At 35.1% G+C, this 21,412-nt stretch overlaps 1 protein-coding gene and 1 long non-coding RNA gene across 6 annotated transcripts in view; one reads left to right on the plus strand and one right to left on the minus strand.

Moving 5' to 3' along the window:
- AGO3 (argonaute RISC catalytic component 3) overlaps positions 1–21,412 on the minus strand; it is a 120,056-nt gene that overhangs the window by 42,775 nt on the left and 55,869 nt on the right. For 3 of the 5 annotated variants that reach the window (XM_038557915.1, XM_038557916.1, XM_038557919.1), the window contains one exon: positions 1,482–1,616. In XM_038557915.1, the coding sequence (XP_038413843.1) occupies positions 1,482–1,616 (135 nt within the window). Of the gene's footprint in view, positions 1–1,481; positions 1,617–20,234; positions 20,322–21,412 lie in introns of all 5 variants that reach the window. The other 2 variants (XM_038557917.1, XM_038557918.1) reach the window with 2 other exon arrangements.
- LOC119869414 overlaps positions 2,618–21,412 on the plus strand; it is a 60,145-nt gene continuing 41,350 nt past the window's right edge. Inside the window, exons 1-4 of the long non-coding RNA XR_005370172.1 lie at positions 2,618–2,707; positions 2,992–3,098; positions 10,212–10,351; positions 18,343–18,395. This is a non-coding gene — a long non-coding RNA (uncharacterized LOC119869414). The remainder of the gene's footprint in view (positions 2,708–2,991; positions 3,099–10,211; positions 10,352–18,342; positions 18,396–21,412) is intronic.

Below are 21,412 nucleotides of genomic sequence, written 5' to 3' on the forward strand. Positions count from 1 at the left end.
CTTCGGGCAGCAGTTTCATCCTTGTTCTGTACATCTTGTATTTTCTGTGATAGAGTGGTGATATGAGTTGATTGCATAGTTACCGCAAAATAATGTAAGTGACTTCATGATATCAGAGGTGGTAACTAAGCAGCAACTCCACTGGAAACCATGGCATTTTGATGATCACACATTAATGGTGGGTAATGCACTAACCTCTCGACAATGCTAACTGTGCAGTTAATACAGATTATGAAAGGACAATGGTATGGTTGCAATACACTAATATGTAATACTTCATTATTGTGGCATTTAAATAACTTGAGATAAATGGATGCTCATTTTCAAAGCAGGAAGGATTTTCCTTTTAATGTTTTATTACAATGACTATCTCTCTCCTGGGTATTGAATGGCAAAGAATGAATGATTACTGGAGCAAGCCGGATGCATTGGGCTATTCTAACTGATTTGGGGAACTGAAAGATGTTCAGTGAACAAACTTCAATGTGTCATTCAAACCAGAAGCTGAAAATTATCTGCAACAGTTAAAATCTTAAAATAAAAAAATAACTATTTCTGATAATTTAATACTTAATATAAATAGAATTTATACTACTCATTCTAATGAGAGAATATCTAATTTTTCATCATGACTAAATAATAAAAAACTAAATACAGTGGAGTCACATCTTATTTGAGGATTAGGTTCTAAGTTGTGAACAAGGTAAGAATTTCACAAAATCAAAATTACTCTTGAAAAATTCCTTTAATTACTGATAAAGTACAGTGTTTATGGGTTTGCATGTGAAAGTATACATGTATATTTAAATGTATATAGAAATCTACACTTAAAGATGAAATAAACACAAATTTTAGATCACTATTAAAATTATTTTTTCTTTCTAGAAGACCATGTAGAGATGAATTTATATTAGTAAAATATACATAGGATGCAACACCACTGTAGAGATTTCAGCTACTAAAATAGGCAAGATCAATGATCAACTATATTATGTACACAAAATAACGAAGTTCCAGCTCTAAAATAACACATGAAACAGGCTAGCCCCGTGTCTATAGTTTCTTTTTTTTTCATAAAGTTTCAAAGGAATAAAATATTCTATTATTTCAGAAAAATACGAAGTCATTATTTTAACATATTCTAAAATAATGACTCCAGTTCTGATATAATGTTTTTGGAATAAGTTTCCTACTTTTAATGGTATTATAGAAGCATTTTCCCATGAGATACTCTTCTTATACCTTTAGCTACTAATATAAAGTATTAATGAAAAATTAGCTGGTATCAGTATTAATTTCATTACTCGACCTTTCTTTCATTCAAACACTAAGATGTAATGGTAATGAATTTAATGCAACATTTTATAATCTATATTTTCACAGATGATGTTACATGAATACACTTAAAAATTTTTTTCAATAAGAGCTTGTTATATTCATGCATTTTAAAGTTAAGTTGTTCCAAATGCTAATTAATTCACCTTTTATCTCTTTGGTGAATTTTACCCGATGAGAATCAGTCAGAGGTCTTGGTTGCTCATCAATATTATGAATGTCAAGAACTTCACACATGAACTGAATTACAGGTTGTGCTTTGTAGAAGGCAGTGGCAGAAACTAAAAAGAAAAACACAAATAGTATGAATGTTTCCGTAAAACGGATTCAGAAATTTGTGTTCAGTTTCCATGATAATTAATTATAGTTATACTTATCCTTTATGTATACTTATGTATATATAAAATAGCATTTCTGAATTGAGCAGTTTCAATTGCATGGGTGTCTGAGTGGAAGACAGGCATGAGAAGAGAAAAGCCAAATTCTACAGTTTTTATAATCTAGCTTTCTTCATGGGCAACTAATACCATTCTCTACTACATGTACAGAGAAGTGTTCTGGGTATCAGACAAGACCTGAAAGGGACATATGCCAGAGCCCCTTAAGATGAAAAGATTAGGTATCATTTCTTAAAGCTTTCTATGCCACCCTGGCCTGTTAATCTATCCTAGTGAATGCTTTCCCTGTCTTGTAACAGATCTAAGAAGACAGTGGGGGGGAAAAAAGACGACGACAGTGGTATTACAGGTGTTAATCCAAACTATAGGAAGTAGTAAGTGAAGAGTATTTGCCCAATGTCATCCAGTTACAGCTGGTAGTTCTGATAGTCAACCACCATGATTTCTCAATCCTGGGCTTCAGAACTGGAAGAGCTTCACCAATGGTTAATAGGTCACCAACACTCATTTAACACATACTTACTGGGGGCTAATAGGTGCTATAAAGGCACTGAGGATACAATGAAAAGCAAAATCAAAACCAGTAAGAAGTTAGCTACACACTGTTATTTTATTTTTCTGCTTAAAAAACATCTCTATTGTCTGCTGAGCTAAGTATAAACATTTTACATGGTGTTTTCTTTCCATCTCCTTGATTTAAGGATTAAATGTCCTCCACAAAACGTGCCTCACCTCTGGGAGGATGTTTATCAAGGCTTTAATAGTAGTTATCTCAGGATATGTGTGGGTGGTGAGGCTACTATGGATATTTTTTATTTTCTTCTTTTTAATTTTGTATCTTCATTTATTATAGTGATGACTTATTACTTTTTCCTTTATTACAGAATATATGAATGATGTCTCATCACAGAAAATTCAAATATCGATGTATAGAATAAAGATTTCCTCCCAACTCGACTTCCACCCCTCTTCAAGTATCTTTAAGAAATAACCATTATGGAGGCACCTGGGTGGCTCAGTGGTTGAGTGTCTGGCTTTGGCTCGGGGTGTGATCCCGGGGTCCTGGGACTGAGTCCCGCATCAAGCTCCCCACAGGGAGCCTGCTTCTTCTTCTGCCTATGTCTCTGCCTCTCTCTGTATCTTTCATGAATAAATAAAATCTTAAAAAAAAAAAAAAAGAAATAACCATTATCATGGGGTGTCTGGGTGACTTAGTTGGTTAAGTGACCAACTCTTGGTTCCTGCTTATGACCTCCAGGTTGTGAGATGGAGCCTTGCATCTGCTCAGCACTCAGTGCACCATCTGCTTGAGATCCTCTGCCTCTGTCCCTCCCCTAGCTAATGCAGGTGCATTCTCTCAAATAAGTAAGTAAAATCTTAAAAAAAAATCATTATTAGTTAGGTATGTATATATCCTGCTATTTTGTTTTCTTTTCTGCTATTTTGATATGCTCTTACAAAGATAAGAATGTACATGCTCTTTTTTTTTTTTTAATTAAGTAAGCTCTCCACTCAATATGAGGCTTGAATTCACGACCGGAGATCAAGTTGCATGCTCTGTGACTGAGCGAGACAGGCGCCCCCATGCAACTTTTTTTTTTACATGAGATCAGATAATAAACGTTCCATGACTTGTTTTATTGCTTTTTAAATTAACAGTATGTCTTAGAGATCTTTCCATGTTGGTACATTCTTTTTAATGGATTCATATTATTCCACAGTATTGATGCCTGATAATGGAGTATCTTTTGCTCTTAATAAAAAAGAACACAAATGGCAAAACATGAGAAACACTATTATGGGCTTTGATATTTTTTTCTCATTATAGATCTTATAGATTGATCTATCTATCTATCTATCTATCTATCTATCTATCTATCTATCTATCTATCCATCCATCCATCCATCCATCCATCCATCCACACACACACACACATATATGGAACCATATCATTCTCTTTCACAGCTACACGATACCTCATTACATGGATATACTTCATGTTCCTAATGATGGATTGTTAAGTTGATGTTTATTTATAAAAAAAAGATTTTATTTATTCATGAGAGACACAGAGAAAGAGAGAGAAAAACAGGCAGAGGGAGGAGAAGCAGGTTCCATGCAGGGAATCGGATTCAGAACTTGATCCCAGGACTCTGGGCTCAACCATTGAGCCACTCAGGCGTCCCACATTGCTTTTTAATATTATAAAAAATTTTCTAAGAGATGTCCTTATATAATCTTTATACCCAAAGTGAGGTTTGAACTCAACACCCTGGGATCAAGAGTTGCATGTTCTTCCAACTGACCCAGCCAGGCACCCCAAATTGTATTAGCATTCTAGATCTCTTATTCAAATCCATAGTACTTTCAAACATGTATGTATTAGGGGCACCTGGGTGGTTCAGTTTGACATGGAGCTCCAGTGGCACAATCGGTTAGAGCACAGTACTTATTTGACAGTCAGTCTGCCTCTTAAGTTTTGGCTCAGGTCATGAGATCAAGTCCTTTCTCAGGCTCCATGCTCAGCAGTGGAGTCTGTTTGAGCTTCTCTCTCTCTCTGCCCCTCCCCACTGTGTGCTCTCTTTCTCTCTCACAAACAAATAAATCTTAAAAAAAAAAAAAAAGGGATCCCTGGGTGGCGCAGCGGTTTGGCGCCTGTCTTTGGCCCAGGGCACGATCCTGGAGACCCGGGATCGAATCCCACATCGGGCTCCCGGTGCATGGAGCCTGCTTCTCCCTCTGCCTGTGTGTGTCTCTGCCTCTCTCTCTCTCACTGTGTGCCTATCATAAATAAATTAAAAAAAAAAAAAAAAGTATACATCATGTTATTCTATTAAAAATGTGAGACTATTTCTGTGTAGTAAAAAAAGCTGAGAGGATGCATATCAAATAAGCACATACTGCTTCTGGGTTAATTTTTTAAAAGTAAACAGGTAAAGGTAAATAAATATGTGGTAAGTAACATGTTTCTTTGCCTTTCCTTTAACCCTACAGGTAAATTTTCTTCACTGGATTGGTATACTAGCATTCACAACTAGTATGTAAAAACAAAACAAAACAAAACAACTAATATGTCTTACATCACTGAACTGCAACTACTAAAACATTATTTATCTTTTTTAACATTCTTCAATTATTTTTCCTTACTGTTTATACCACTGTGTTTCTAATCATTTTACTGTTTATCATCTTTACTGTTTTTCATCTGGGCAATTCAGATGAAAATTAAAGTTAGTTAAAAAAAAAGTTCCAACAAAAAATGAGTTGAAATCAGTGATTACAGCTGAATTAGGAACAAACTTCAATAAGCAAAGTTCTGCTTCTCTCCATCAAATCCTTAACATTTTATAAACCTACATGTATATACATTTTATTCATTCTTGCTTTTTCAAAAATAAGCTAATTTTAATTGAAAAGAAATGTTTATGTTTGACATTTAAAAAAATCTGTTAACAAAACATACCATTGTGGTGTAATTAAGGAAATAAGCATACAATCATTTCTACAGATGATGGTCCCTAAAAGGCAGTAAATAAAATTCAGCACCATAGCTAATACTCAAACTGTATCAGGATCAAAAAAGAATTTCCTTAATTTGATAAAAGTTATCTATCAAAAATCTATGGTAAGTTCAACTTCATTTATTAGGAAGTTCTAGCTAGCACAGTAATACAAGTTAGAGAAGTAAAAGGTAAAAAGACTGGAACAGGAAAATTATTATTCTTCACAATATATGACTATCTACACAGAAAATCCAACAAAATCTATAGATAAATTAGAGAATGAGAATTCAGCAAGGTTGCTACTTAAGATCAATATATAAAAATAAATGACATTCTTGTAAATACTGGCAACCAACTTAAAATGTAACAAAAAAAATACAAGTCACAATTACAACAAAAAACAGCAGGACTTGGGATGGAATCCAAACAAGGTATGTATAAGACCTAGAGAAGTAATAGGTATCCTTACTATTGGAAGATATTTCCTAAGATTTAAAAAATGTCATAATATACTCTATTCATGTAAATTATTCCTAAATTAATCTGTAGATTTAAAGCAATTTCAATCAAAATACTGACAGGATATAGCCCCCCTGACTTCTGGAAATTAAAAAGCAAATTCTAAAATTAACAACATAAGGCAACAAAACAAGAACAGCCAAGACAATTTTTAAGACTAAGGTCTGCTCTATCATTCATCAAGATTTGTTAGAATCCCACTCAAGTCAAGACACTGAGGATAGAACACAGACCAGCAGAAGAGACTTGAGAGCCTACCTCACACTATATACAAAAAGAAATTCCTGTTCAGAAAATTAAATATAAAAAGAAAAACATTTAGAAAAACTTATAGACTATCTTTATGATCTTGGAGGTAAGGATGGATTTCTAAAAAAATTTTTTTTTAATTTTTATTTATTTATGATAGTCACAGAGAGAGAGAGAGAGAGAGAGAGGCAGAGACATAGTCAGAGGGAGAAGCAGGCTCCATGCACCGGGAGCCCGATGTGGGATTCGATCCCGGGTCTCCAGGATCGCGCCCTGGGCCAAAGGCAGGCGCCAAACCGCTGCGCTACCCAGGGATCCCCAGGATGGATTTCTAAAAACAAGATACAAAAACTACAAACCAGGGGGGCACCCTGGTGGCTCAGTGGTTGAGCCTTTGGCTCAGGTCCTGATCCTGGGGTCCTGGGATCAAGTCCCACACTCTGCCTAGGTCTCTCTTTCTCTGTGTCTCTCATGACTAAATAAACAAAATCTTAAAAAACAAAACAAAAACTACAAACTATTGAAACTATAACAATTTCTTAAAATACACAAACTATAAATGATTAAAATTTTAAGAAAAAAAACTACGAAAGAAAACTGGAAGAAACATACAAAGTAAAACAATAAAAAAACCAATCAAATCCCCAGGCTATAGATTAGTAAAGGACATGTGTAACACCTGTAACAAATAATTACTATCCAGAATATGTAATAAGTTCCTACAAATCAAGATAAAATAATAAAAGTGGCAAATGATATCAGCTGGCATTTCATAAAAGAGAAACCTAAATGTCAAAACCTATAAATTTTCAGGAATTCTCTTATATGTTATTAAGGAAATGCACGTAACAATACTGACTTATCATTTTACACCATTCAAGACCCAGAATACACACTGACAACAAGCCAATGGAAGAATGAAAGTTCTTGTATAGATTGTAGGCATATACTGATACAATTAATTAGGGGAGCAAACAGTTCATACAGCAAATCTCAAATATGCTTAATTTTCAATCTAGCAGTTTCACTATATTGAAATACACTCTAGAGAAATTCCCTATCTGCAAAAGAAGGTATGAGTAAGTGTTTTTTCTTAACAGAAAAAGAAAACAAAACAACCAAGATATCCATTAGTAGAATGGATAAATTTAGAATATATGCATACAATTAAAACTGATTAGGCAGGTAATAAATAAAATTGAGGAATAAAATACAGATACTACTGAGAGGACTTTGATGGAAAAGGAGATATTATCTACTACTTAGATTGCCAGGATCTAAATATGCGCAATTTATAAATACAGAAAAAAAATTCACAAAAAAGAGACTATGTTGAGAATACCAGTGGGATACTTTTAATTCATCAACACAGATCTCTGAATTTATTAAGGCCATTTAAATTTCATTAAGGGTTTATAATATACTCTACAATTCTCCTGTATCTTTTAATAGATTAATAAATAATAAAAATTTTTGTTGTTAGAAATGCATCCTTTAATTTTTTACTGTTCGTTGCATGTTTGTTTTTTTAACTAAGTTCATTTTCTTATTTTCATGTGTAGTAGGGTTAGAATAATGAAAAAAGGATAGGCTATAATATAAAATAGACACAGATTTTGATCCTAGGTCCAACACTTACTAATTATTATTTCTCTGAACATCTATTTGTTCATCTGTAAAATTAGAAGAATACCTACTGCTCACAGCATTAGGGTAGAGATTCAATGCAAAGTACCTACTTGTACCCAGAACATGATAGAAACTCAATAGAGCTTCTTTCTGTTCTCACTTTTTTTTTTTAAAGACTTTATTTATGTATTCATGAGACACACAGAGAGAGAGAGGGGCAGAGATACAAGAAGAGGGAGCAGGCTCTCTGTAGAAGCCCGATGTGGGACTCGATCCCGGGGGATCCCGTCCTGAGCCAAAGGCAGACACTCAACCGCTGAGCCACCCAGTCATCCCATTCTGTTCTCATTTTTGAAGAACTGTCTACTCATGTCACTTGTTCACTGATAGATTTGTCTTAATTCTAGGCAAAACCATTGTTAATAATGTAAACTAACTCCTTGAAGAGATTTTATGGGAGAATGTTCCATGAAGAAGGGATTAGAATTCTTAAGTTTGGGGAAGTCTTGCTCAGTGGTTGAGCATCTGCCTTTGGCTCAGGCCGTGATCCTGGGGTCTGGGTTAGTTCCATATCAGGCTCCCCATGGGGAGCCTGCTTCTCCTTCTGCCTATTTCTTTGCCTCTCTGTGTCTTTCATGAATAAATAAATAAAATCTTAAAAAAAAATTAAGTTTATGTTTTACTATTTCCAAAGCCAGAAAATAACAGATATGAAAAAACAAATATTTGCCGTATTTAAAATAACTAAGAATACCAAATGAGTCCACGTCCAAACAAACAGTACAAGGTAGAGCAGTAAATAATACTGGTGCTGGTAAAAACATAATCACAATTATTTTTTAATGTACACCTACAACCTCCTAAGAGGTTACATGGTATGGATGTTATCTGCCTCAATTTTACAGGCTTACTCCCATGGCTCTGAAAGTAGGAGACAAGAATTTAAGACTACTCATTACATAGTGCCTTTTTATGGTTATAATTAGTAAGCACTTAAGAGACACCACATTAAACATCCTTGTATTCCCTATTATCACCTACCAAAATATTATTAACAGAGCACTCAGGAGATATTGATAGATTAAAGAATTGTTTTATTTTTTCTATTTTTAATATAATGTATCACATATTTAGTAAAGTATATAAAATACGAATGTGTCACTTAAATTATTATACAGTAAGTATCTACAAAACCAGCAGTGGATCAACAACTAAATATTGCCAATATTCTAGAAATCTCTTCTCTAGCCCCTTCCCAGTCCTTAACTTTGTTTCCTTTAAAGGCAACCAAAGTCCTGGTTTCATGGTAATCATCTCCTTTTCTTTAAATTCAGAACATAACTACAGATTCCTAAATAGTTTGGTTATCTTAGTTCTTGAACTTTATGCAACTGGAAATATAAAGCATGTAGTCTTTTGAAACTGTTGCTAAGAACTGTCTCTAGCTCATTGATTTTAAATGTAAATAGTTTCTTCATTTCCACTTCTCTAACGCTCTGGTAAAGAAATCTAGTTTACTGGGGTGCCTGTGTGCCTCAGTTGGTTGAGTGTCTGACTCTGGATTTCGGCTCAGATCATGATCTCAGGGTTGTGATATTGAGCCTCTGTGCTGGGCATGGAACCTGCTTGTGATTCTGTCTCTCACTGCTCTAAAAAAAAAAAAATTAGATTTTTTTAAGAGAGGGGAGAGAAGGAACAAGCAGGGGAGAAACAGACTCCCCGCTGAGCGGGGAGCCCGATGCGGGACTTGATTCTAGGACCCTAAGATCATGACCCGAGCTGCAGACAGACACTTAACCAACTAAGCCACCCAGGTGCCTATATAAATATATATATATTTACTATATAAACTACACACACACACACACAGTTTACTATTCTAACATTGGACATTAGTGTTAGTACTTTCCTTAGTTACTAGAATATCATGAACATTAATTCATGGTCTTTTTTGTAATTGTGGTCTTTTTTGATGCACATATACATGTAATTTCTCTAGTAGAAAAGGCTCTAAGTAAAATTGCTGAGTCATGAAGGATATGTATCTCTAATTTTCCTAGACAAGGCCAAATTCTTTCAAAGTGGTTTTAATAACTGACCCTCTCATAGGCAGTCTATGTCATTTTTGTGCTCAAGTCTCACTGTTAGTACTGCGAGACTTGAATTTTAGTCTTTCTGTGGTTTATATAGGAGTACCTTACTTTTAAAAAAGGATTTTCAGCCTTACATATAATAAAATACACCTTAAGTATAAAGTTCAATGATTTTGAAAATGCATACATTTATGCTATTACCACCCCAATTGCAAAAGAACCTTTCCATCACCCCAGAATGTACTTTCCTGCCTCTATGTAATCAGTTCCTTCCACATCTGCCCTAAGCAAACACACATCAGATTCCTTTCATAATAGATTAACTGGATCCAAAATTTTACATAAATGGAATTATGTATATAATTATATATACCATTTTAAGTTTGGCTTCTTTTGCCTGTTTTAATTAGTTGAGATTAGTTAATTAGTTCCGATTCATACTGCTGTATAAATTAGTAGTTCTCGCTCTCTCTCTTTTTTAAAGTAGGCTCCATGGCCAGTGTGGAGCCCAATGCAAGGCTTGAATTTATGATCCTGAGATCCAAGACCTGAGCTGAGATCAAGAGTCAGATGCATAACCAACTGAGCTGCCCAGGTGCTCCAGCACTTTTTTCTAACTGCCAGGTAGTATTTCATTGTATGAGATTATAATTTGTTTCTCCATTCACTTGTTTTTTTAGATATTTGGGTCGTTTCCAGTTTCTAGGTATTATAAACAAGTATATATATATATATATATATATATATATATATATATTTATATTTATATTTATTTATTTATATGCAAAGGAGGTCATACCAAGATTTGTGCACACACACAAACCTTGGTATGACCTCCTTTTTCATTTATCTTGGGGAAAGGCCTAGGAATAAAACTGGTGGGTCATAAGGCAAGAGCATGTTTAACTTTAAAACACTATGACAAAATATTTTTCCCAGTGGTTGTATAATTTACACTCCTACCATTTCCAGTTGCTCCACATCTTTGCCAACATTGGTATTGCCAGTCTTTTTAATTTAGCCCATGTAGTGGGTGTGAAGTGATATCTCATTGTGGCTATTTGCATTTCTCAGATGAGCAATGATGTTTAACATCTTCTCAAGTGCTTACTTGCCATTCACACACATCTTTTGTAAAGTCCCTGATTTTTTGACCACATTTAAAAATTGTCTAGTACAAGTTTTTCATATATTCTGGATACAAATCTTTTGTTTAGATATGTTTTGCAAATGTTTTCTCCCAGTAGTTGCTTGCCTTTTCATCTTAAGTGTTCTGAAGAGGTTTTCATTCCAAGGACATGAAATTGTTCACTCCAAGGACATGCATATTTTTCCTGTTTTCTTAGCAATTTCCCAGCTTTAGCTTTAGGTTTTGGCCTGTGATATATCTAGAATTTGGGTATGGTGTGAAGTAGGGGTTATGTTTATTTTTTTCATACACATATCCAGTTATTCTAACATGATTTAAGACTATCCTTTCCTCACTGAATTATATTGTCCCCTCTGTCAATTATCAATCAACCACATGAATGAGTCTATTTTCATATCTGTTCGAATTGCTTCTCAGCCTATGATAATCTGAGATTAAGAATCTTAGAAAAAAAAGATCAAGTATCTTAGTATTTGTATCTATTCTATAACTCATTTTACAGGTCTTTCACCCCAATGTCAGTTTTGATTACTATAGCTTTACAGTGTATCTTTAAAACCAGGTAGTATAAATCTTCCTACTTTGTGCTTCTTCAGAATGTTCTTGGTTATCCTAAGTTCTTTGTATTTTCATATAAATCTTAAGACTCAGTTTGTCAACTTAATATTTTTTTAAAAACCTGATGAGATTTCCATTGGGACTATGTTGAGTCTATAGATCAATTTAGGGAGAATGGACTTTTTTTTTTTTTTTAAATGATCTATTATTCATCTATTCTGAAGAGAGAGACAGAGAGAACTGCTGTGTGAGTGGGGGAGGTGGTATAGAGGGAGAGGGAAAGAAATCCCCAGACTCCCTGCAGAGAGCAAAGCCTGAGGTGGGGCTTGATCCCAGGACCCAGAGATCGTGACCCAAGCTTAAACCATGAGTTGGATGCTCAACCAACTGAGCCACCAGGAGCCCCATAGGAAGAATGGACATCTTAACAATCTGAGTGTTCTGATCCAAGGACATGGTATCTTTCTCTATTTATATCTTCCTTATTTTTCTCAGGAATGATCTGTAGCTTTCAGTATAGAAGCTTTGCATATCTTTCTTTAAATCTATGCCTAAGTACTACATTTTTGGTATTATTAGAAATGGTATTTTAATTTTTTTAAATTTTTTATTTATGATAGTCATACAGAGAAAGAGAGAGAGGCAGAGACATAGGCAGAGGGAGAAGCAGGCTCCATGCACCGGGAGCCTGACGTGGGATTCGATCCTGGGTGTCCAGGATCGCGCCCTGGGCCAAAGGCAGGCGCCAAACCGCTGCGCCACCCAGAGATCCCCATATTTTAATTTTCTAATTGCTGAATGCTGGTATTATTTCTTGTTATACTGCTTGTACGGATTTTTGTATATGTTGTTAGTATTCTGTGTCCTTGCTAAATTCATCTATTAATTCTAGCAGGGTTTTGTTTGGGAGAGGGGATAGCTTAGCATTTTTTAATGTAGAGAATTATGTCTCCTCCAAAGAGGGATAGTCTTATTTCTTCCCTTACAATATTACGTCTTTATTTTTTTTTTTTTTACCACACTGCATTAGTTTGGACCTCTAGCACAATATTGAATCAAGTAGTGAAAATCAAGTATCTTTGCCTCATTCTTGAGCATTCAATCTTTGTACCTTTTATGATGATGCTTGTTATGTTTTTCTAGGTGCTTTTATCAAGTTGAAAAGTTTCCTTTTATTGTTAGTTTACTGCAAATTTTTGTTATGAGAACGTTATAATGTATCAAATGATTTTTCTATTGAGTGGGTTATACTGTTTTTGTCAAGTGTCTATCACAAGTATACTCTAGCCGCATAAAACGAGTTGGAAAGTTTTCCCTCTGTTTTCTGATTTTGTGAAAGATTGGTACTATTTTTTCCTTAAATGTTAGATAAAATTCATCAGTGAAATTACTGGAGTTTTCAAGGGATTATGAACTTAATAGATACAGAGCTATTCAGATTACTCTTTGAAATCAATTTTTGTAAAGTTCTGGTAATCAAATAATTGATATAAATTCCATAATGTTTCCTTACTAATCTTTCAATTCTGAGGAATCTTTAGTGATACCCTCTCTTTCATTCCTAATACTAGGAATCTGTTTTTTCTATTTTCTTTGATTTGTCTTGCTAGGATTTTATTAATTTTATCAAAAGAACCAATTTCTGGCTTCATGCCTTTTCTGTACTGTTTTCTATTTAATTTTTTGCTCTGACTTTATTATTTCTTACCTTCTACTTAACTTGGATTTTTCTTTAGCTTAAGATAGAAACTTTGTGTGATACCTAGCCTCAAAGATGTCCCTAGTAAGTGTCTTTCCTACACTGAATAGGCATAACTAATGGGATATTATTAAAATGGCAGAATGTAACTTTCAATGCTAGGCCTTAAAATCATTATTATGGATTACCTGCTCCAGAGAAAGATACCCACAATATTGTGAGGACACTTAATCAAACCTATAGAGAGTTCCATGTGATAGGAAACTAGGACTTCATCACAAGCTTGTTATCAACTGAGTTTTATAGATATTAAACAAGACTTAATCATCCATGTAAACATTTATTAAATACCTACTCTTCATGGTCTCCCTTATGGGTTCAAATTTAGAGATGACCCAGACAAAGCCTCTGCACTTTAAAAATAGATTCTGGGTTAAAATAGATTAAAAAACAAGAAGCTCATTTCATTCCTTCCCCAATCCCCAAACTCCACTATAACTATGGTGAGGAATTTTAAAATAATCTTAGAAGGAGTGAACAGAAAACAGGAAATCCATCAACATTTTAGAAGATGAAAAGCAAGTGGACAATAACTGACATAGTAGGGATCCCTGGGTGGCGCAGCGGTTTGGCGCCTGCCTTTGGCCCAGGGTGCGATCTGGAGACCCGGGATTGAATCCCACATCGGGCTCCTGGTGCATGGAGCCTGCTTCTCCCTCTGCCTGTGTCTCTGTCTCTCTCTCTCTCTCTGTGTGTGTGTGACTGTCACAAATAAATAAAAAATTAAAAAAAAAAAATAACTGACATAGTAGATCCAAGAAAATGAAATCTCAAGGTAGCTATGTTGAGAAAGATAAGAACCAATGGCATTTACACTATAAAATCTTCAAAAGGCATGAGAAGTGGCAGCACTAAGTGCCTCTGAACTGGTGACAGAATGGGGGAGATGCAGAAAGATAAAAAGGAAAGCTGTTTGAGAAACAGGTAGAGTCCTAGATCCCTTGTCTAGTTCCACATTGCTGAACAACCATCCCTTTGTCATCCCTGCACAAATCTGGAGGTTTATTCTCTGGAAAAAAATAAAGGAAAGGCTCTTTGGAGGGAGCATGTCAGGCACAGTTGAAGGCATAGGACTGCACCAAAAACAAGGGATTAGATGACTATAAACATTAAATGCTGAATGTAGACAGTCTCCCAAACAGAATGTCCAATTTGGCTTCCAGAATGTAGACCATGAGATTGTTACTCTTGAGGTAGGAGCTCAGAACACTCATCTCTGACCAGCCAAGCAAAGAGATTTGAGGATACAAATGTAGGTCCCCTAACATCAGCGCATTGAAATCACCCCACAATGAAGCTCACCCCACAGATGCACTGATGCATTCAGAGTATCTAGTCAGTGTTTTAGACTCCCTATGAATCATGAGTAGATACTCAAGGATAGTGTATTATCTGAGGAAAGCCTCCAACATGGAAGATAAGAGATCAAAACAAAAGGAATTTGGGTGAAGCATAAACATGTGCTGAAAAAAGAAAGCTCCAGAATAAATTATTCTCAGTGAGCTAAGAGAGGATACTGCAACTGTGAAACAAGAATAGTACAGCACAACATTTAAGGAAAACAAAAAACAAAAACAAAAAAAAACTACTAGAACATTAAGAGCAGAAATGAAAAAGTGAATAAAGGGTTAAAAGATGAAGTTGAGGAAATTTTCCAGAAGGTAAAGCAAATTAAATGAAACATAAAGACAATGGATACATATGTAAAATAAGTACATTTTATGGTATGTACAAAAAAAATCTCACTAAAGCTCTTTAAAAAATGGAGCACTGCTTTCAAATCTGTGAAGGAATATTATTTCCAACACAGAAACTCAGCTAAACTACCATTTAAATTTGTTTTCAAGGGATCCCTGGGTGGCGCAGTGGTTTAGCGCCTGCCTTTGGCCCCGGGCGGGATCCTGGAGACCCGGGATCGAGTCCCGCGTCGGGCTCCCGGTGCATGGAGCCTGCTTCTCCCTCTGCCTATGTCTCTGCGCCTCTCTCTCTCTCTCTCTCTCTCTGTGACTATCATAAATAAATAAAAATTAAAAAAAAAATAAATAAATTTGTTTTCAAGTGTGTAAGGTGTCACAATATTTGCCTGTTGCGTACCCTTTTCTCATAAAACTTTTGAACATTAAAAAAGGGCAGGAGAAGAAAAAGGATGTAGGAAACAGAAGATCAATAAAGGAAAAATACAAAATTCTCCACAGGGTTAGTGATGTGTGATTCCAAGAGGACGGCTCAAACATAAACTTGTACCAAATATGAAGGGCAAACTCACTGAGACTGAAACAGGGTGAATTAAAAAACAGAGTGGATGGAGACTGTCACTGAGATTTCTGCTGTCATTATTTTGCTTTTGTAATGTGAGGATAGTCTGGGTAAGCCTGACACAGATATATTTACCTTGCTTAGCTAGACCATATGGTGAAAAGTTCCTGTCCTGCTGCCTGAAATCAGACTTTCATTATACCCTCAAGAAATGTTCTGTTTTCATCTACTGCTGAGAAAACTCATTTTAATATTATAAATTATTTCTTAGTCTTAGAGATCTTATACCTGAACTCAAACATATGAAGCAAACGACACTATTATTGTGATTAATAAATTACTTAATAGAAATATGTTTTCCTTGCAAAGGAAGCATATTCTGGGTGAACTTCTCTGACTCTTTTGCAGAATAAATTACAATTACTAAATTCTACAACAATCTATATATTCCATTTTCTTTTAGGAGTAAATAGTGACTGTTTTACAGAAGGATACTCTTACTGTAAAGCACAGAAAGTAAATAAAAATAACAATGTTTCTCAATTCAGATGTTCCTGGGTCTGAGATCTGTCTGCCAAGAATCTTGCTTCTTAGGGATGCAGTACAGAGTTATGAATATTAAGGACATAACTTTGGAGTCAGAAGCTGGCTTCTATCATTTAAAAGTAAACTGTGACTTTGAGCCTTAAATATAAACTACAGTTTTATTCAAAATAGGTTTAATAGGTTATATTACATTGTTAAAATCAAAAGCAAATGAATACCAGCCTTGAAAATTCCCTGAGCAGACAAAACCAGTTTAGTCATACAAGCAAAGCTTAATGTAGCTTATCTCACAAGCCCAACTTGGTCTGGGTCATTTCTTGCTCATGTCTCTGAAAATCATAAGCAAAACTTACATTGTTTCCCAAGATTAATAACCATTGACCAACTCCCTACCATTTAAGAAAATTTTAATATTATAAACAATCACTGAGGAATTACTGCTTTCTCTCTATATAAACTGTTTTATGATATTTTCCTGAGCGTCATTCCATGTTTTGAGTTGAATGCTCCCAGTATGCAAACTGTTTTTGGTGTGTGCACAATAAACTTTTATTAATTATTACTATGGTAATTCATTGATTTTTCTTCTGTTATTTCTGAACTTTTCACAAATACGTAAATTATTTAATATAAATATTAAACTATGTGAACTTTAGAAAGAGAAAGTCAATTTAGAGAGAGAAAGTTTACACAGATTTTCTCTCTCTAAACTTAACTCATACAACTGTGGTAGAGTTCATATGAGATAATGTAAAATGTTTAGGATCCTATCTGTTATATAATGAGTGGTAAATAAAACTATTTTAAGGGAAATACAACTAATAAATACCACATTCACTGTGATGGTCTTAAAAATGCAAGCTGCAAATGAGTTTGGCTTAAATGCAGGCTAAACTAAAAATATATTCTCACATATCTTCAAATCCAAGTTATCAGTGATAGTAAGGTACATCAATATTTTATGTACCCTAAAAAAGAAACATCAATTAAAGTGTGACAAACCATCAACTGCAAGACATCTCCCAATTTCAGAGATGATGAAATGTGAAGAAAAAATATTTTTGAATCTTAGATTGGTAAAATTACAGTAAGTTTAACTACACAGTTGAGAAAATATTAAATACCACAAAAGCAATCATTTTGAAGACAAGATTAAGTCACATCATTAGAATTAAATTTCTCTGTTTTAGAGTAATTTTCACACTTCCTTTCTTCCTTCCACTACCAATTTCACCTAGAGGTAGGTAATCTGTCACTTTGGAGACTAAAATGGATCCCTGTTATGTGCTCCCATTGTACTCAGCACTTCCTCTTCATAATACTTGTATTGCTCAATACTAGTGTTTTCCAGTAGATTTCAAGTTCAACAAGGGCTGTTTTGTTCGGAACAATATACCAAGCTCAAGGGATGCAAATTCAAATCACACAAAAACAAAAAAGGGAAACATAAACAAGTAGGCTGGTGAGTGCAATCTTTTCACTCATTATTTTTCATAGCAGTACTACATTTTACTGGCAATTAAAACTTTTAGGCTTTATTTTCATTTCACTAACATACCATAGATCTTTTATTAAAAATGCTATTTTCTGACTTCTTTACTTCACAATGGCACCATAAGTTATTCACACTTTGTTCACAAAAAATTAACATACTCTCACATTTTTCTTGAAACATGCAGCCCTTTATCTATTCTCTCTATGCCAACCAACCTATTCCATTCTTCTTCCTTCTTCCTAAAGGTAACCACTATCCTCAAATTGGTGTGCTTTTGTCTCATCTATGTTTTTCATAGTTTTACTGCATATTTATGTACTCAGTATAAATTTGTTTTAAATTTACATAATAACCTATCCTTTTAATATCTGCTACCCCTTCAACACTGTTTTTGGGGCAGCCTGGGTGGCTCAGCGGTTTAGCGCCGCCTTTGCCCCGAGGCCTGATCCTGAAGACCCAGGGTCGAGTCCCGCGTCAGGCTCCCTGCATGGAGCGTGCTTCTCCCTCTGCCTGTGTCTCTGCCTCTCTCTGTGTGTGTGTGTCTCTCATTAATGAATAAAATCTTAAAAAAAAAAAAAAAAAAAAGAACAAAAACAAAACAAAACAAAAACACAGTTTCTGATGATAATCTATGTTGATATCTGTAGATCTGGTTCACTCATTTAGTTGTCATACAGTACACCACAATATCATATAATAATATATGTACTCATTCAGAATGCTTTCCAAGGAAACACTGATAAAGAATTAGGCTGATTCCAATTTTCTATTAACAAATAATGCTTCAAGTACATATGCAAGCTTATGGCATGTTACAGATTTTAAGATACGTACAATTTCATCTTTTCTAGATACGGAAAACTGCTCTCCAAGGTTGCTGTACCAAATCATACTCTGACAGTGTGTGAGTTCCTTTAACTTTGGTATCCTCACCAATATTTGATATAAGACTTTAATTTTTACAAACCTGATGGGTATGAAATGTAATCTTTTATATTTCATTTGCATTTTCCTGATTACTAATGAATGAGAATCTGATATTCATGTGTTTACTGGTCATTTGGGTTTCCTCTTTTCTGAACTACCTGTTTTCCTACTGATCTATCCTTATTTTTATAAAGCTCTTGGGTGTATTTGCTGCAAATATTGTCCTAGTATTTTAATTAACTTTATGATTATCTTTATAACATACAAGTTTAAAAGTTTGATGTAGCCAAGCTTGTATTATCTTTTATAATTTACATTTTATATTTTGTCCAACATTAGAAATATTCTATTTTTTTTCTAAAAGAATTTTAAAGTTTTGTATTACGGCTTTAGGATTAAAATACACCCAGAAATAGGGGTGCTTGGGTGGGTCAGGTCATTATCCCAGGGTCCTGGGATTGAGTCCTGCATTAGGCTCCCCGCTCAGCATGGAGCCTTCTTCTCCCTCTCCCTCTTCCCCTCCTCCTACCCCTGCTCTCTCAAATAAATAAAATCTAAAAAAAACAAAAACAAAAACAAAAAAAAAACCTAGAAATAGATTTTGAACATGATGTGAGATGTGTCTAATTTATTTTTTCATGTAGTTAACTTTATAAACACCATTTATTAAACATTCTTTCTTCAATGATATGAAATGCTGCCTAACATTTTACTAAGTTTCCATATACACATGGCTTATTTCTAGGCTCTGTATTCTGCTTCATTGATCTGTCTGTCCCTGTGCTTAAAGCAATGTGGAATAATAATCGTTATAGTTTTATTTTTTTATTTTTTTAAAGATTTATTTATTTATGATAGACACACAGAGAGAGAGAGAGTGAGGCAGAGACACAGGCAGAGGGAGAAGCAGGCTCCATGCCAGGAGCCTGACGTGGGACTCGATTCCGGGACTCCAGGATTGCGCCCTGGGCCAAAGGCAGGCGCTAAACCGCTGAGCCACCCAGGGATCCCTCGCTATAGTTTTAAAATAAAGAGGGGAATTCCTCCTTCTTTATTCTTCTTTAAAATTATATTGGCTATTCTTGGCATTTATTTTTCCATATAAGCCTTAATAGGGATGCCTGGGTGGCTCAGTGGTTAAGTTCCTGCCTTCGCAGCCCAGGATGTGATCCTGGAGACCTAGGATCCAGTCCCACATCGGGCTCCTTGCATGGAGCCTGCTTCTCTCTCTGTGTCTCTGTCTCTCTATGTCTCTCATGAATAAATAAAATCTTAAAAAAAAAAAGCCTTAATATTTACTTATCAAGTTTCATGATATACTCTATTGGAATTTTATTTAAAATTGCATTTAGAGATTAAATTGTAGAAAACTGACATCAAATTGAGTTTTCCTAATTTCATTCATTTAGATTTTCTCTTATGTCTTTCAATCAAATTTTTTATTTTAGAAACCTCTCAAAAATCTCTTACTCCTGTGTACCTCCTTTTCAATCCAAACTCTTGATCTCATCGTATTTGTTAAAGCTTGGCTAAAGCATCACATACTCTTCCAAATATTCTTCTAACTTTCTAGGATAATTTAGATGTTCCTCCTCTATGCTCTTAGTTTTACCTATTCATTCTTTCCTTAATATGACCCCAAATTGTGCTAAGCATGGAGGGTACATACACTGGTGAATAAGATGGACAATCCCTAGCTCTGTGGAGCTTTCATTCTAACAGGAGACACAGAACAAGAAACAGTTATAATTTCAAGTGACATGTGCTATATTACAGGGGGAGTACACTGCGCTGTGGGAATACATAAAAGAAATACCTAACTCATTCTTGGGGGATGGCTGGATGTGGGGGGGAGAAAGGTGTCAAATACTGCTTCTCAAGGAAGTAACGTGTAGAGTGAAACCTGTAAGAAGAACAGAAGTTAGCAAACACAAAACAACTAAAATATCATAGTCCTGACATCCTGGCTTTACTCTTGATTTTACTGGAAAAGCTCCCACTGCTTAACTGTGAAATCATCTAATCTTTGAATATGTTTCCTCCCTTGGCCTCCGTGACACCACTTTTTTTGGCTCTCATACCACCTGTGATAATCATTAACTGCTCACTGGTGCTTCTTCCTTCCTTAAATGCCACTATTCCCCTATGGCTTTATCCTCCTCATTCCTGTTTCTTATCTAAATATTATTCCTAAAGAAGTTTTTTCATTTCTATAGTTTCAAATATGGATTTATATACTGAAGAGTTCTCTAACTTTTGGTTCCACCATCACAGATTTTCACATATGCATTTCCAACTGCACAGTAGTATCTATCCATATGTCCCATAGGCTCTCCAAGCTTTGGACATAATTAACATTCGATCTATTTAATATATGGTGCATACCGCCAACTAATCAGCAACAGCAGATCTATCTTCCAATTCAATTGCCAGCATCACCATTCACACTAGAATGAATCACTATTCTGACTGTATGTTGGTGAGTATGCCCTTCTTAGAAGCTAGTTTATAATACAGCAGTCACAGCCTGAAGGGTTGGGAACATGAAGGTTGTTTCAAAGACTGAATAACTTTGCAGGCCACGTATGTGTTTTTTTTTTTTTTTAATTCATCAACTTGGCAGGGTTACTAGTTGTCAGCTATTCAAACATTAATCTAGTTATTGCTGTGAAAGTGTTTTATAGATGTAATTAAAATCCACAATCAGTTGACTAAGTAAAGGAGATTATCCTGGATAATCTGGGTGGGCTTCGTTCAGTCAGTTGAAAGGCTTTTAAAGCAAGGCTGGTGCTTTCCCAAGAGAGACAGAAGAGAGCTTCCACCTGCGAAGAACAGCCTCAGCTCATGCCCATGAGTCCCAGTCTGTCCTTCCTGACAGCCTATTGTAAGGATTTCAGACTTGCCTTCCTAATCCTTACAAACTGTGTAAGCCAAATCTCTATATATAGATCTCTCACTGGTTCTGTCTCTTTGGTTGAACCTGACAGATATACC

Source organism: Canis lupus, chromosome 15 (genome assembly GCF_011100685.1).
Source record: "Canis lupus familiaris isolate Mischka breed German Shepherd chromosome 15, alternate assembly UU_Cfam_GSD_1.0, whole genome shotgun sequence".
In the NCBI taxonomy this organism is placed as follows: Eukaryota; Metazoa; Chordata; class Mammalia; order Carnivora; family Canidae; genus Canis; species Canis lupus.